General features: G+C 55.2%; 1 protein-coding gene across 3 annotated transcripts in view; it reads right to left on the bottom strand.

The window, feature by feature from the left end:
* Window positions 1-1,286: 1,286 nt before the first annotated feature.
* MED24 (mediator complex subunit 24) overlaps window positions 1,287-15,877 on the bottom strand; it is a 34,167-nt gene continuing 19,576 nt past the window's right edge. Inside the window, exons 8-27 of one of the 3 annotated variants that reach the window (XM_021717839.1) lie at window positions 14,419-14,530; window positions 14,128-14,278; window positions 13,725-13,838; window positions 13,140-13,187; window positions 11,988-12,070; window positions 11,634-11,720; window positions 10,089-10,200; window positions 9,483-9,625; window positions 8,302-8,339; window positions 7,809-7,891; window positions 7,302-7,480; window positions 7,085-7,184; window positions 6,603-6,778; window positions 4,487-4,751; window positions 4,009-4,190; window positions 3,754-3,844; window positions 3,313-3,412; window positions 2,306-2,506; window positions 1,922-2,070; window positions 1,287-1,819 (exon numbers count right to left, since the gene is read on the bottom strand). In XM_021717839.1, coding sequence (XP_021573514.1) covers window positions 1,703-1,819; window positions 1,922-2,070; window positions 2,306-2,506; window positions 3,313-3,412; window positions 3,754-3,844; window positions 4,009-4,190; window positions 4,487-4,751; window positions 6,603-6,778; window positions 7,085-7,184; window positions 7,302-7,480; window positions 7,809-7,891; window positions 8,302-8,339; window positions 9,483-9,625; window positions 10,089-10,200; window positions 11,634-11,720; window positions 11,988-12,070; window positions 13,140-13,187; window positions 13,725-13,838; window positions 14,128-14,278; window positions 14,419-14,530 — 2,531 coding nt within the window. In that variant the 3' untranslated portion in view covers window positions 1,287-1,702. The remainder of the gene's footprint in view (window positions 1,820-1,921; window positions 2,071-2,305; window positions 2,507-3,312; window positions 3,413-3,753; window positions 3,845-4,008; window positions 4,191-4,486; window positions 4,752-6,602; window positions 6,779-7,084; window positions 7,185-7,301; window positions 7,481-7,808; window positions 7,892-8,301; window positions 8,340-9,482; window positions 9,626-10,088; window positions 10,201-11,633; window positions 11,721-11,987; window positions 12,071-13,139; window positions 13,188-13,724; window positions 13,839-14,127; window positions 14,279-14,418; window positions 14,531-15,877) is intronic. The other 2 variants (XM_021717845.1, XM_021717842.1) reach the window with 2 other exon arrangements.

Below are 15,877 nucleotides of genomic sequence, written 5' to 3'. Positions count from 1 at the left end.
GGGTGGCAGAGTAAGACCCTATACCCCTAAAAATTAAATAAATAAAAAAAGGAAGCCAGGCTTGGTGGCTCGGCCTGTAATCCTGCGCCTTGGGAGGCTGAGGTGAGTGGATTGCCTGAGCCCACGAGTTCGAGACCCGCCTGGGCAACTTGGCAAGACCTCATCTCTACAATACAAATCAAAAAATTAGCCGGGCGTGGTAGCGCATGCCTGTAGTTCCAGCTACTTGGAAGGCTGAGGCGGAAAGACCACCGGAGCCCAGCAGGTTGAGGCTGCGGTGGCCAGGAGCGGCCACTGCAGTCCAGTCTGGGCGACAATGAGACTCCAACTCAAAAAAAAAAAAAAAAGGCCAGGCATGGTGGATCATGACTGTAATCCCAGCACTTTGAGAGGTGCAGGCAAGAGGACCACCTGAGCCAATGGGTTCAATACCAGCCTAGGCAACTTGGTGAGACCTTGTCTCTACAACAAATCAAAAAATTAGCCAGGTGTGATTCCAGCTACTTGGAAGGCTGAGGTAGAAGGATCACCTGAGCCCAGCAGGGTGAGGCTGCGGTGGCTGTGAGTGTGTCACTGCACTCCAGTCTGGGTGACAGTCAGACTCTGACTCAAAATAAAAAAAAAAATTAGGCAGGTAAGGTGTTATACACCTATAGTCCCAGCTACTAGGGAGGCTGATGTGGAAGGATCACCTGAACCCAGGGGGCTGAGGCTGCAGTGAGCCGTGATCATGCCATCATGCCACTGTACTACAGCCTGGGCAACAGATTGAGACCCCAACTCCAAAAAAAAAAAAAAAAGCCCGCTGGACAGCTCAGGGTCCTGTGTCTCAGGGTCTGGGGACTTGAGGATGTGTGGAACAGGCAAAGAAGGATTAAAGAGTTCCTTCCTCTACGTGTGCCCGTCCTTTTCTAGCAGCCACAGACCAAATTCTGGGCTCGTCAGTCTGGGTGAGGTTGGGCCAAGCTGGGAGACAGACGAGCAGGACACCCTGTCCCAGATCATGGGGCCTTTGGCCAAACATTGTTCTTCAGGCTGTGGCAGCTTCGGGGGAGGGGGCAGCAGGCTGGCGGCCGGCACTTCACCACCAGGTCTCAGGAAGGGAAGCTGCACTCACCCCGCAGGCCTCCCCGGCTGAGCTGACACGAGAACCTGGGCCCTGCCCTTCCCCTCCTCCTCCTCCTCTTCCTCCATGCAGAACTGAGTCTCTCCCCAGCCGAAGCACAGGGAGTACAGAGAGAAGCCGCTGTCCCTGCCCCAGATGGCACAGATACCGATAGCACTTATAGTCACAAAGGGACCCATGAAGATCTTTATTTACAGTGAGCGGAGGTGGATTCCCCGGACATATTACAAAATATATATATATATATATATATATATATTTACATACTATGCATCTCAAAAGTTCCTCAGAGGTAGGCCCACCCCTGGCCCGGGGGAGGCACACACAGGCGGTCACTGGCTGAGGAGCCAGGTTGACCACACTCCTCAGGGGTGGCAGAGGGAGAGGAAATCACGAAAGCCACTGGGAAACATATTGAAGGTCAGAAGTTGGGAGTGGGGGGAAAAATCTGGAAACTGACGAAGAGCTCTTACATCACGTGGATGTGAGCAACGATGCCTCATCTTTCCTCACCGTCCTCTACCGAGGCACCGGAGTCAGGATGCCCCAGCTGGACCCTGGACCACGCTGGGCCCCTCAGAGCGCGGCAATGGCTTTGGCAGCCACCTGGCGGCCCAGGGACAGGCTGAGGTCCGTGATGGCCAGGACCACCTTGGGGCTGGACATGGCTGACACCTTCACCAGTTCCGATACCTGCCACAGACAGAGGAATGGCTGCTCACTGGTAGCAGGGGGGACACCATCCCAGGAGGAAGGGGCCTTCCCTGAGCCCGCCGGCGGGGAGGGGGCACTCACGGTGGTGAAGGGCATGAACTGCAGGATGCTGCCCCGGCTGCCCTGTTCCAGGCAGTCCACACACTCCTCCATGAACCACTGCACGAACTGCGTGTGGGGGCCGGCGGTGCGCGAGCCCAGGATGGAGGAGATGAGCAGGAACAGGTTGGCTGTGCGGGGGCGAGCGGAGGGAGCGCGTGAGAGGCTGGAGAAGGGCTCGGACTCTGGACTCCGGAAGGTGGGGCTGGAGAGGGACCCCGCAGAGAGGGCCCCAGGCAGGTCGGAGGAAAGTTGGCAGGAGGAGGAAGGGGGACTTGCAGGAGCCCAGGAGCCCCGAGGGGCATGGCGGAGAGGGGGGATGTGGCAAGGAGGGCTCCTTTCAGCTCAGCAGGGGCGGGGGCTCACCTAGCACGCGGTTCAGAGGGTCCCTCATGTTGACCGTGTGCAGCTGGGAGGCCGAGAGGGAGCTGCTCATGGACCTGTCAGCTGTGGGAAGGAGTGAGCGCCCTGAGGACACAGTCTGCCACACACAGGACTGCTGCCCGAGGACACCCTCACCAACCATCACCCGGTGGGTAACTGGTACATGAGAGCCCAGAGGGGATCCTGGGATCCTGAGACCCAGAGCACAGAGAAGCCCCAGCAGAGATGAGAAAGAGCTAACATGGCATGTGGTGCTGGGTCGGCCGGGCTGGCCTGGTGCCTTCTTGGAGGAGGCAACTGCACCCTCGCAACACCCCCAGCACCCCCACTTCACAGGTGAGGAGGCTGAGGCTTGCTAGGCACCTAGCTAAAGTCAGAGGGCTTACAGGCGGCAGACCCAGCAACTTCTGCTCAAGCGTGTAGCTGGTGCCCCAGTCCCTAAAAGGCTCCAGAGAAACTACCAGGCTCAAGAGAACTCTCTGGAAACAGGAAAAATTAAATGCCACAGAAAGAGCCCTTGGCGGGATATCTGGCAGGAGGACAGTAGGAAGGAGAGGATGTCCAGGTGGGGAGGAGCGCCGCAGACAGGAAGTGCGGGAGCAGCCCAAGTCCCAGCCCGGGCCTCTCGGGGCATGTTGCATGTTTCGGGGGAAGGAAGGAAGGTCAGGGCGGTGAGTCAGTGGCACAGGCTGTGCTTGAGGCAGTGAACTCACTTGGGTGGCTTGTCACCGTCACCCCTGTGGTAAGGAAGGGGGGAGGGGACAACTGTGGGCTGGGCTGGCCTGACAGAGGAGCTTTAACTCGCAGGGAGAGGGAGCAGCAGCCTCTTCTCCAGGGCCGGGAGACAGAGCACCCTAGGGACAGCAGCACAAGCCTGTCACACCCTGTGACCAGCAGCAAAGGCACCTGCAGCTGGGCTGGCAGGACAGCAGCACCGGGAGGAGAGAGTCTCCAGGAAAGGGAGCGCCCGGGCCTACCCACACACTCACTCGGGCTCGAGAGGACGTTGGCGTCGTCCTCATTGGAGCTCAGCAGTCGCATCAGCTTTGACGGCTGCATGTCGTCCAAGGGGAAGAGACTGATGTAATCCTGGGGGGCAGGAGAATCACGGTTATGCAGCTGAGGCCCCAGATTTCCAGGTATCCGGGAGGAGGAGAGGAGCTCCGACGGGGCGAGCCTGCTCCCAGAGGCTCAGGCAGCACTGCTGGTGGGCTCAGGCCCCGCCTTCCTCCCACAGCCCAAGTGGGGGTCGGCGAGAGTACCCTCCAGGACCCTCCCACCCAAGGCAGTCATGGCTTCAAGACCCCTGACGACCAGGCCCTGACACAACTGCCCCCGAGATGGAGCCATGTCTGATTCCCTGGGAAGGCAGCTCTCACCAACAAGGACACAGTGAACGCTGCCTAAACGTGCACACAGAGGGCGCCTACCTCAATGTCTTCGCGGTGTCTCTTCTTTTGCCGGGTAGATGCCTGTCCCTTGTGAGAGGAGTAGGAACTCAGGGCACACCACACTGCCAGCCTGGCAAAGGGGTCCAGGAAAAGGGACGCAATCAGAGGGGCCCTGAGGGGGCTCTGCGTCCACACCCATCAAGCCCCACCTGACAGGAGTCTTCCAGCCCAGCTTCCCAGGGTGACGCCAGGCACAGAGTATGAGAGCGGGGCAGGTTCTGAAGAGAGTCCTACTTGGCAAGGGCTGTGCCAGGGGGGTCCATGAGGCTGTGCCACTTAGAGGAGTCAGTGAGCAGGCCAGGCAGGATGTGGCCCAGCAGGACTAGGGTCACTTGCTGCATATCCAGACAGAAGATGGAGTAAAGCAGCTCCACCGCCCGTAGCGTGTGCTCCTTCCGTGTCTCCTTTAGGAGTTCCTGGGACAGTGAGGGGGCAGATGAGGAGCTGGGGACCCTAGACTAGGGCTCTGACAACCTGCCACTCCAGCCCAGCTCTCTGGCCAGAGCTACCTAAGGAGGCAGCTCTCAGGCAAGGAGCCTGTCTCAGTATCCCCCTATCCTCTCCCAGAAGCCTGGCTGACCAGGCCTCATGCAGGGAGTCAGGAGTCAGGACTGAGCTTGGACCTGTCAGACATCTTCTCAGATGTCTCTGAGTATGAGGATACCTGCTCCCCGGTCCACATGTCTGGCCCACACCCATCTGGTCCCAGTACCTTAATCAGGTTGTTGCAAAACCAGTAGACACCACCCATGTGTAGCAGAGTGTCGAAGATGTGGATGGAGCGGCTGTCCACCCAGCCCTTCTCCAGCACCTTGGCAAAGATGTCCATCAGCACTTCCTTGATGGGCCGCTTGGGGGGCAGCAGGTTCCAGTAGGGCATGGTGTCCACGCCCGTGAAGGGGAACTTGATCTGCGTGGCCGTCTGCTGTAGCACATCGGCACACATATGCTCCAGGATGGAGCTCATGATCACCACCCTGGGGGAGGGGCAAAACCTGGGGCTCAGGTGTCTCAGTGGAGCAGGGAGGAAACTCCCAGGCCAGACTCTCCCCTGGGCTTGGGTTACGGAAATATTCCTGGGACATCATTCCTGTGTCAGGGGAGGAGACACCCCCATAGACCTGCCCTATGGCAATGCTCCAGGCTCTCACACTGAGCACATGTGTAGTAGGGAGAGACAGGGCAGGGGCTTTCCTTCCCTGGGCCACTCCAGCCAGATACTCACACTTCTCTCTCTCACTCTCCAGCCTCCCCCATCCCCCAGGCCAGACCAGCCAACCCTACAGCATAAATAAATACAATCACTTCCCCCTGGGCTGAGTGATGGGGGGTCCCCGCCCAGCCTTGGCCTCCTTCCAAAGGAAACTGTTACTTCCAGGAGAGGGCCCAGGGCTGTCCCACAGGACTCTTCCCGCCCTTGGTAGCTGGGCAATACAAGTGTATGTCCAGGAATTTTCTCGTGGAAAGACTTCAGCGGTGAACACAGACCCCGCTCTGAGAGCCGCTGGTTCCTGGAATGCTGGGTGGCTCTGGGAAAGCTGCCGCGACTTGCAGGGCCTCTTTTCCCACGTGCGCAATGGTGCCACAGACCTCCCACGACCTCTCACCCAGACAGAACGTAGGGGGCTTAGCATGGGTGACACCAGAGCAAATGCTCCAGAATCTGGCAGGGAGTGAAGGAGGGTGGGCAGGGGGTGAGGGAAGAAAGGGGAAGGCAAGGGGAAAACCAGAGATGTGACTTGACAGACCCTCCCAAACCTCTTCTCAGCTAAATATTCCCACTTCTCTGAGAAGACATCCTAACAGCTACCTTGGGAGGTGACACCCAAAATGTATGGCTCGGTGAACACCCACATTCATAGCAGCACTATCCATTCACAGCAGCCAAAAAGCAGAAGCAATCTCAATGTCCATCGACAGATGAAGAATAAACTTAAAATGTTTATTCTAACAGGAAGGCAATCCCATCATGTGCTGCAACACGGATGAACTCTAAGGACATTGTGCTGAGTGAATCAGTCCATCACAAAAGGGCAAATACTGTATGATTCCAGGGTATGAAGGATCTAAAGTTGTCAAATTCACAGACAGAAGGTAAAATAGAAGCTGCCAGGAGCTGGAGGGAGGAGGGCATGGGAAGCTGTCTTTCAATGGGTAGAGTTTCAGAGACACAGAAAAAGTTCTTGAGATGTGCTGCATAACAATGTGAACACTATGAATAGTCTACTTCAACAGGGCTAAGATGGTACATGTTATGTATTTTTACCACAATTAACAAAAACAAAACAACTTATTGGCCTGGCGAATGAACCAACCGAACTCAATATGGCTGAAGTCACTCAAGGTCCGCCAAGTCCTGAAGAGTCAGGGCAGAAGGTTGCCACAAAAGATAGCTGAGGCGGGCTCGGTGGCTCAGCCTGTAATCCCACGCCCTTGGGAGGCTGAGGTGAGTGGATTGCCTGAGCCCGCGGGTTTAAGACACACCTGGGCAGCGAGACCACATCTCTACAATAAATCAAAAAATCAGCCGGGCGTGGTAGCACGCGCCTGTAATTCCAGTTACTCGGAAGGCTGAGGCGGAAGGATCGCCGGAGCCCTGCAGGTCGAGTCTGTGGTGGCCGGGAGCAGCCACTGCACTCCAGTCTGGGCGTCAGAGTGAGACTCCAACTCAAAAGAAAAAAAAGAAAGAAAGAAAGAAAATGAGGGAGGAAGCGAGTGAGTGAACATGTGTTTGGGCAGGTAGGAGAGGAGAGGGGTACTAGTTACAGGCCACACTGACTTCTCGCAACACACCTACGGGGCTGGAGAGAGGAGGGGAGGGCACTGACCTCTCATTGTAGAACTGCAGGGTGTTCTCACTGTGCAGTGGCCCTGCCAGCTGGCGGATCATCTGCAGCGACTTCTCACGCTCATCCAGTCCCAGCATCCGGACGTGGGCCACAAGCCAAGCCACAGCACACACCGCGAGACTGCACACCTTTCCCTTGATGTTATCAGTGATTTTCTGGGGGAGGGAGAGAAGGATGTCCGGTCACTCTTCCCTGCTTCCCTGGCCATCATCTTCCCAGTCTCTGTGGGTAGCCAGGTGCTGCAGTGGAGTCCTGGGCCACATTCCATACCTCTCTCTGTCACAAGTTTGGTGTCCCCAGAGCTACCTGGGTGGGAGGGAGTGGCTAAGACTATGATTACAGGCAACATCAACACCAAAACAGGAGCTCTTGGGTTAAAGGCCTTACAAAAGGTTACAAACAATCAATGACGGCTTCTGTGTCTCAGGGAGGAGATAAGGTGGCTGGAGAGGTGGGGCTACCTGGATGGACTCGAAGGCCAGGACCCCGTTCTCCCAGGCGTTGAGGATTTCCAAGATGGCGGCTGAAATGCTGAGACAGGCTTCATGCCACTTCATCTGCCTGTGGGAGGACGTGAGTGGGAGAAAAATCACCACAGGGGAGCATGGGACAAGCTGATGGAGAGGCTCTTGGCCCTGCCCCACCGCCACCCTTGGAGCGGGCGCCCAGGCCACTGACACCAGCTTCATCTCTGAGGAGTTGTTGAGCAGGGCCACCAAGGACTCCACTTTGGTGGAGTCGGGCCGGAAGCAGGGGTGGTCGGGGTTCAGGATCTTGCCCTCCTCGGGCATGCAGGTCTGCATCCAGGTCTCGAAGAAGGGTACCTCTGCTCCTGTGCGCGACTCGGACAGAATGACCTGGGAAGGGGGAAAAGAGCAGCACCAGGCGGGTGGGGAGGGCACGATACCCAACAGAGCAGCACCTGGGACTGCACCTCAGTTTCCTGCCAGGCTGCTACTCCCCTCCCAGCCTAAAGAACCAGGGACAAATTGGTCTACGAGGCTGACAAGGGGGCTGAGCTGCCACCTACTGGTCACTGTGAGCGTGGCGCTGAAGGCCTTGGGATTTCTAATTTGGTCTGAGACGGACAGGGGACAGGGGTAAGGCAGTGGAGAGTACTGACTATTCCCTTCCCTTTGCCCTGCCCACTCGTGGCCCGATCCTGCCCGCCTGCCCCTCACTCACCTCCGAGCCGTAGGTCTGGGCGACGTGGCACAGCATGAGGAAGGAGATGTCAAAGAGCAAGGCCCGAACTGAAGCGGGTTTGGCTGCGGGAAGGACAGGAAGGCTCAATGCTCAGCGAAGGGCAGGGCCAGCCCTTGCTGGGTCGGGAGGGGCTTTGCCTCAAGGAAGGTCAGGGACCAAGCGTCTCCTTCAAAACGCTGAGGCTCAGAATCCTTTTCTTGGATTTCCATTGGAACATCATTCCTTCCTTGGGATCAGAGACACCTAATGTCCCCCTTTCCCCAATGACCAACAAAACCATGAAGGGAGGCAGGAGGGAGGGAGACACAGGGCTGGTTCTAGAAGAATCCTTTTCTGGCATTAACCCTTTTCAAGGCTCCCCAAAAGCTTCAGTCAGTCACAGCTCTGAGGAGGAAGCACACCCTTCCCCACCTCTCCTTCCACACCCCACCTTACTGCCTATTGCGATTGTGGCTGTGCAGTGTTGACTTACTGTTTTCTTCACTGCCATAGGTCGTGAATTCATTCAAACTGTAAAAGGAATGGAGACAGGTTACATCGACCAGGGCAAGAGCAGGGCAACAGCTGGGTGCAGAGTGGGGATGGAGGGGCTACACATGCTCAGAGAGGTGGTCCCTAGAGTCTGAATTGCAGGTTAAACTTAAAATTAGCATCATGCTACAGAAAAAGGAGTTCTATCATTAGAAGATTTCCAGGGTCTAGAGAATGGCTCACTGAATAGAACAATGTCTTATATGTCAAATTCCAGATCAACCACAAAAGGCAACAGCATCTGAGAGCCCCATATGAATACCTGGGCATCCTCAGAACTCCTCCATGCCCAGCATCCAACACCTCCTCCCTCTACCAGGCATCCCAGCTGAGGAGGGAGCAGTACTTCTGGTCACGAGAACAGGTCCGGCCGGGCTCGGTGGCTCAGCCTGTAATCCCAGCACTTTGAGAGACCAAGGTGAGTGGATTGCCTGAGCCCGCGGGTTCGAGACCCGCCTGGGCAACTTGGCGAGCTCTCGTCTCTACAATAAATCAAAAATTAGCCAGGCATGGTAGCGTGTGCCTATAGTCTGGCTACTTGGAAGGCTGAGGTGGAAGGATCACCGGAGCCCAGCAGGGCAAGACTATGGTGGCCGAGAGTGTGCCACTGTACTCCAGTCTGGGCAACAGAGTGAGACTCCAACTCAAAAAAAAAAAGAGAGGCCAGGCTCGGTGGCTCAGCCTGTAATCCCGCGCCTTTGGGAGGCTGAGGTGAGTGGATCGCCTGGGCCTATGGGTTTGAGCCCGCCAAGGCAGCGAGACCTCATCTCTACAATAAATAAAAAAATCAGCCGGGCGTGGTAGCACATGCCTGTAATTCTAGCTACTCGGAAGGCTGAGGCGGAAGGAACGCCGGAGCCCAGCAGGTCGAGGCTGCGGTGGCCGGGAGCGGCCACTGCACTCCAGTCTGGGCGACAGAGTGAGACTCCAACTCAAAAAAAAAAAATAAAAAAAGAGAGAGAGAACAGGTCCTTCCTCTGTGATCTCTAGCCAGATGCTCTGCCTTACCCCTGCATCTCTGGACAACACCCAGGCCCAAGTGCCTCATTCCTACCCTGCTACCTCTTCCCTCCACACATGGCCTCCCGCTCCCTCCATGGTCAGGGGCTCGGCCTTCCTCACTTGATGAATTTCCGGGCGAAGGATTTCAGCTTTCCAGTGGCGGCAGCAGCAGCCAGCAGCAAGTCCAGACTCTTCCCGGACAGCATGTGGCCCAGGACCCCCAGCAGGCCCTCTGGGGACTTGGAGTGGTCTGCATCCATCGTCTGGGGACAGGATAGGAAATCAAGTCCTGAGAACACTGGAGACACCTTCCTAGAGACAGCCTTGCCACATTTTCTCTCTTCCACAACCTGTAATTTAATCTCTATCTTTCTGACTTCAGTGTGGAAAATCTTTCCTGAAACCTATCCTCGCTCTTTGGTCCCAGCCTCTCAACTCCACCAGCATGACAGTGGTGAGGCTGGGGGGAGAGGTCTCGGCTGGGAGATTCTGTTGTCTATATGAGATGGCCTGAGGGAAAGCACCCACCACAGTGCCTGGTGTACAAGTAAAGCCCCCAGGGATAGGCGCTCAGGGGTAGCTGCCCTTGCTTCCCCCTTCACCACTTCCAGAGCAACTGTACACAAAAGCCCAGGAGAAGTCTGTGGCCTCTGCTTATCTGGAGGTAGAGGGAAAATTGGAAAGAAGAAAGAGAAAACTGTGGTGGTCAGAGAAGGGCACATTCACCTTGAGGATGTTTGTGACAGTGGGCTCCGCCCGGAGAATCAGCCCAGGATTGGGCTGGATGTTGGCGTTTTCTCCCGATTTCTGCTGTGGGGCATGTTCCCGGTCAGCTTTGCTGTGGCCATGACCAGTAGGCAAGAGAGGGAAGAGAAACAGAGAGAAATTCTTGACACACTACCTAGCCCAAGCCCAGAAGCAGAAGCAGGGAGAAAGTGGCAGACATATAAGAACCTTTGGAGTTGGAGTTTGTTTGTTTATTGAGGTGGGCTATTGCTCTGCCACCCAGGCTGGAGTGCAATGGCACGATCATGGCTCACTGCAGCTCTGACCTCCTGAGCTCAGGCAATCCTTTGCCTCAGCCGCCCTAGTAGCTGGGACTATGGGCATGAGCCACCACGCCTGGCTAAATTTTTAACTTTTTAGAGAAACAAGGTCTATGTTGCCCAGGCTGGTCTTGAACTCCTGGGCTCCTGCCTTGTCCTCTTGGAGTGCTGGGATTACAGGAGTGAGCCACTGTACCCAGCCCTTGGAGTGAAGTTTATGAAAGCATATTCAATATTGCAGTCACTCCAATTTGTCATTAGTCATCACATCTACTTTGAAAGTTCATTTAAGACTAAAGGAAGATTTAAGATTCTTACTTTGATCACAAAGGTGAGTATGCGTCAAAGAGTGGCCAGTAAGAATGTAAAACTCTGGTCTTTGGCCAGGCGCGGTAGCTCACACCTATAATCCCGCACTTTGGGAGGCCAAGGTGAGAGGATTGCCTGAGCCCAGGGATTCGAGACCAGCCTGGGCAACTTGGTGAGACTTCATCTCTACAATAAATAAAAAAATTAGCTGGGCGTGGTGGTGTGTGCCTGTAGTTCTGGCTACTAGGAAGGCTGAGATAGAAGGATCGCCTGAGCCCAGCAGATTGAGGCTGCGGTGGCAGTGAGTGTGCCACTGCACTCCAGCCTGGGCAACAGAGTGGGACTCCAACCCAAAAAAAAAAAAAAAAACCTGAGCCCACAGGTTTGGGACCCACCTAGGTAACTTGGCGTGACCTCGTCTCTACAATAAATCAAAAATTAGCCAAGCCGGGCTTGGTGGCTCAGCCTGTAATCCCGCGCCTTTGGGAGGCTGAGGTGAGTGGATTGCCTGAGCCCATGGGTTCGAGACCCACCTGGGCAACTTGGTGAGACCTCATATCTACAATAAATCAAAAATGAGCTGGGCGTGGTGGTGTGTGCCTGTAGTTCCGGCTACTAGGAAGGCTGAGACAGAAGGATCGCCTGAGCCCAGCAGATTGAGGCTGCGGTGGCCGGGAGCGGCCACTGCACTCCAGTCTGGGCGACAGAGACTCCAACTCAAAACAAAAAAAACAGAAACTCTGGTCTGAAGAAATCCATGTCTTCTGTGCTCTCCTGTCCCCTGTGCCCTTATGCAGGGTCCCAGTCACTTGCAACCCAAACTTCAGACAGCAGGGGACAAGACAACCAGCTGCCCATCTGGACATAAGAGGAAGGTCAGGGGGTTCTGGGACGGCCCAAGTATGCCCACACTTACCGCTTAGCCGTGAGGTTGTCCACGTTGGCTTCAGAAAGAAGCCCCTGCTTGCCACATTCTTGAAGCAGGAAATTTGTGCAGTCACAGCTGTGAGAGAAAGACACTGAGAAACTGAGCATCTGGCTAGGGTGGGGAGCGCCCTGTCCAGCATCCTTCCTCCTTCATGGTGAAGAATATGGGGAGGGTCTAAGGGAAGGTAGAGGGGCTCAGGGGACTCGGCAACCACTGCTTCCTGCCCCTGCCAAGGGAAGCAAACAAGGAGACGCATCTCCTGAGGTGTCTCTGACACAGAAGACCAGGGGAAGAATCCAGAACACCTTCCCACAGAGCAGAGGTGAGCAGAGGAATCCGTACTTGCAGCGCTGGTCAGCTTTGTCCAACAAGGGCGTGAGCTTCAGCAGGTATTCAAAAGCTGAGTTGACATCCTCAGTGAAGTCCTGTGAAGAGTCAGAAACACCCACCTGGCTTCTAGCCCTCCGCTCCTCCCACAGCCTGCAGTGCAGGCCCATGACACTGCTGTATGACAGCTGGCAAGTTGGCTGTGCACCCTCCCACCCTCCAGTTCCCAGCAGCTGGAGAGAGAAGTGTGAAGCATCACTGCTCTCAGCATGGCCACCCCAGCCCCGACCACCTCAAGCAACCCTGCCAGCTGGAGGCACCGGCCTGAGCTGCCTGGCTGCCTCTGTCTGAAGCCTGGGTGCATGTGCATGGGTGCACACAGGTTCTCAAGCACATGCACACGCTTCTGGTCTTCTTCCAGGCACAACAATACTGCCAGGCACAGTGGCTCACACCTATAATCCCAACCCTTTGGGAGGCTATGGCGGGAGGATCATTTGAGCCCAGTTCAAGAACGACTGAGCAACATAGTAAGACCTCATTTCGACAAAAACAAAAAACAAAACAAAACAAAAAACGAGCCAGGCATGGTGGTGTACACCTGTAGTCCCAGCTACTCAGAAGGCTGAGGTAGGAGGGTTGCTTGAGCTCAGAAAGGCGAGGCTGTAGTGAGCTATGATTGTGCCATTGCACACCAGTCTGGGTTACAGAAGGAGACTCTGTCTCTCAAAAGAAAAGAGCCAGGCTCGGTGGCTCAGCCTGTAATCCTGGGCCTTTGGGAGGCTGAGGTGAGTGGATTGCCTGAGCCCGCAGGTTCAAGACCCGCCTGGGCTGGCGAGACCTCATCTCTACAATAAATCAAAAATTAGCCAGGCGTGGTAGCGCGTGCCTGTAATTCCGGCCACTCGGAAGGCTGAGGCGGAAGGATCGCCGGAGCCCAACAGGTGAGGCTGCAGTGGCCGGGAGCGGCCGCTGCACTCCAGTCTGGGCGACAGAGTGAGACGCCAACTCAAAAACAAAAACAAAAAAATAAAAGAGTAAAAGAAAAATGAAAAGAAAAAAAGACTGCCAAGCGAGTGCCTGAAGGGCCCTTCCCTTGTCCTTGTTTCCTCAGGGCAGAAATACCCTCATCTGCTCTCACACCCCCGTCTCAATTCTTTAACTCACCCTGTCCCCGTGACAGTATTTCTTTAACTTCACCAAAACCTGTGGGATCTAGGGGGGAAGGTAGGGGGAGAGTAGGAAGATCAGCTTCTTTTCTTTCACCTACCTCTGAAGACATCCCTCCCCTGCCCCCTTGCTCTGGGCAGAGAGATGGGAACACTCCTGCCCTGGAAGGAAAATATTCTCAGAGCTGGATCAGAAAGCCAACAAGTGCTTTCTGGCCTATAGGACACAGGGACCCCGCCCCTCTGCTAGCTCAACAAATAAGTGCCATAAGCAAAAGCAGAATCCCAGCTTCAGGGAGGACTGGGGCCCCCTTTCCCTGGCTCCCTGAACTGTCCCACACTAAGCTGGCTGATGACTGAGCTAAGCTGCACCTCTGTGGTCAGAATAACAGAGTCCTGCCAAGTGGGCTACACACAGTCCTGGGACTTCCAGAGAAAAGAATCAATGCGAACTCGCCCTGGGGAACCTGGCAGGCTGAGCACAGCACCAGCAGGGGGAAACAGGGCAAAAGCCCAGAGTGTCACTGCTCCTCCTAAGAACCATTCCTAGCCTGGCTCTTGACACTCCTGGGTCCCCAGGTACCTTGAGGAAGGTGAACGCCGTCCATTTGAGCTCCCCTGTGCCCTCGGGAGACTCAATGAGACCCACGAAGCAAGCTTTCCAGATCTCCAGGACAAAAAGTGGAGTGGGGATGTGCTGTGGGAAGGTCCGAGGGCGAGGCCTCAGAGGGTGCCCATACCCGCTCCTTCTGCAGATCCCGGGGGTCCCAATGGGTCAGAGGCTACGAAGCAGGGCCACCACCCAGCTCTGCGCCAAGAACCAGGCATACAAGGTCCAACAAGAGGAGCGAGCACAAATGCCATCCACTGTCCACCATGCAGCGGGAGAAGCCCTGCTCCTCCCGAGGAAGACCAAAAGACTCCTCCCTCCTGCCCCCAAAGACCAGGCCCCCTCGGGGAAAAGAGAGCCCTTCAGCCCTGCCCACCTGCATGCGCTTCACCATCATCAGCTGCTCCACTAGTGGCTGTGTCTCTCCTGTCAGGTTCATGGTCCCCTCAAGCAGGACCAAGGCGTGGACAGTAGGGAAGCCCGTCTTATGCGGCTGCTCCGTGTGCACAGACAGCATTGTGGGGATGCTGAGGGAGCACAAACATAGGGGACAGTGTTTGGGGGAGGTGGAGGTAAGAACAGAGGGGATAGGGCCACACACCACATCTTTCCCCCACACCCAAGGGTGCGTCCTCTCTGCCTCCGTCACCATCATGGGAGCCGGTACCTCCTAATAAGAGTGCCACACTGCTCAGCCTGGCTCCGGAGCTGGGGGTTACTGAGACCAGCCAGGATCTCTCCAAGCTTCAAGAGAGAATGCTCAATCGCAGTCCAGGAGGCTGACAGAGAAAAAGAAATGCAGAAACATAATGGGAAACAGAGGAGGGGCAGAGCGTGGCCCCGAGCTCCTCAACTCTGGCACCCCCTTGGGCCCACAAAACCACACAAGGAGGCTACCCCAGAGGACAACATGGAGGCAGGGGCCTGGGGGCAGCATGCACTGTTTCCAGAAGGGACGGGAGCACCAATGACTGGAGCCCCTAGAAACTCTTTCCAAAGGCCTGACTTCCAGGTGATGGAAGCACCCAGCTGACTTCAGAGACGAGGTATGGCATAACACAGGCAGTGCAAGAGAGAGGTGGGGGTTAGAGTCCGGTGGCTGGGACAGGGGGATGGCCCCAAATCACTTCAGGAGGGGGCTGATCTGAAAGGCCAGCCTTCCAGAAGCTGTCACCCTCCTCTAATTGAGCTGGGTCCCTAAATGGCCTTCCTGTTCTTACCCATCCCCTCGTCCTCACCCACCTCCTCGTTCTCATCCACCCCAATATCCAGGCGTCATGCTTGACACTCTCCTTCTGAATGTCTCTCTCACACACCTTCTCTCAAATTTCCACCATCTTTCAAATCTCTGTTCAAGCCTCAGTTCCTTTAACAACTTACCCAACTGGTCTAACTCACTGTACACTCTCTCCTAAATGCCCACACTCACGGTCTAGACCACATTAGTTAGTATTTAATTATTAGTCACTTATCCTAGCAACAATTCCAGAGGATCAAACAATGAACAATGGCACCAACTAGCCCATTAACCTCCATGAAGCATGGGGGGGAAGACAAGACCTGAGATCCATTAAAATTAAGTATTCATCCATTTTTTTCAGCCAACAAACACTTATCAAGTGCTCAAGACAGGTGAGAAGCTGTCAACACAGTCTGTTTTTACATAGTGGTTATCTTTCCGGACTGCTCACAGGCAATAAAATCTATTTGAGGAAGAAATAAATATACTAGTCCTAAAAAAAGCTCTCCAACCAGGTCCTGAAGACTCGGGTGTGACCCATCTAGCATTCTTGTCCCTGGAGAACAAGAGATCCATAGGTGGTCTCAAGCCACCTTGGCTCCCAACAAGCCTGTGGCCTTAGGACTCCATTGCCAGAAATCTCAGCATCTTCCCTTCCGCCAGGTGCTGTCTGTTCTCAGGCTCTGGAAGGTTCCAACACTTAACATCTGAACTTGAGTCCAGAGCTGTATGGCACAACAGGCCTGACAACAGACAGGCACTGTGTTTAAAGGGACATTTTAGGTAACACTTAAATACAACAGTCATTTGCTTCCAGATGATGAGTAACATGGAGACAAACACAGGAACGGATGGTGTGCTTTTCTCGTCCTCTCATTTTTTCCAC

The sequence above is a fragment of the Carlito syrichta genome, unplaced genomic scaffold, assembly GCF_000164805.1.
Source record: "Carlito syrichta isolate Samal-C Ts95f unplaced genomic scaffold, Tarsius_syrichta-2.0.1 Scaffold109816, whole genome shotgun sequence".
Classification (NCBI taxonomy): domain Eukaryota; kingdom Metazoa; phylum Chordata; class Mammalia; order Primates; family Tarsiidae; genus Carlito; species Carlito syrichta.
Note: the sequence above shows the minus strand (reverse complement) of the source record. Positions and strands in the feature narration are given on the sequence as shown.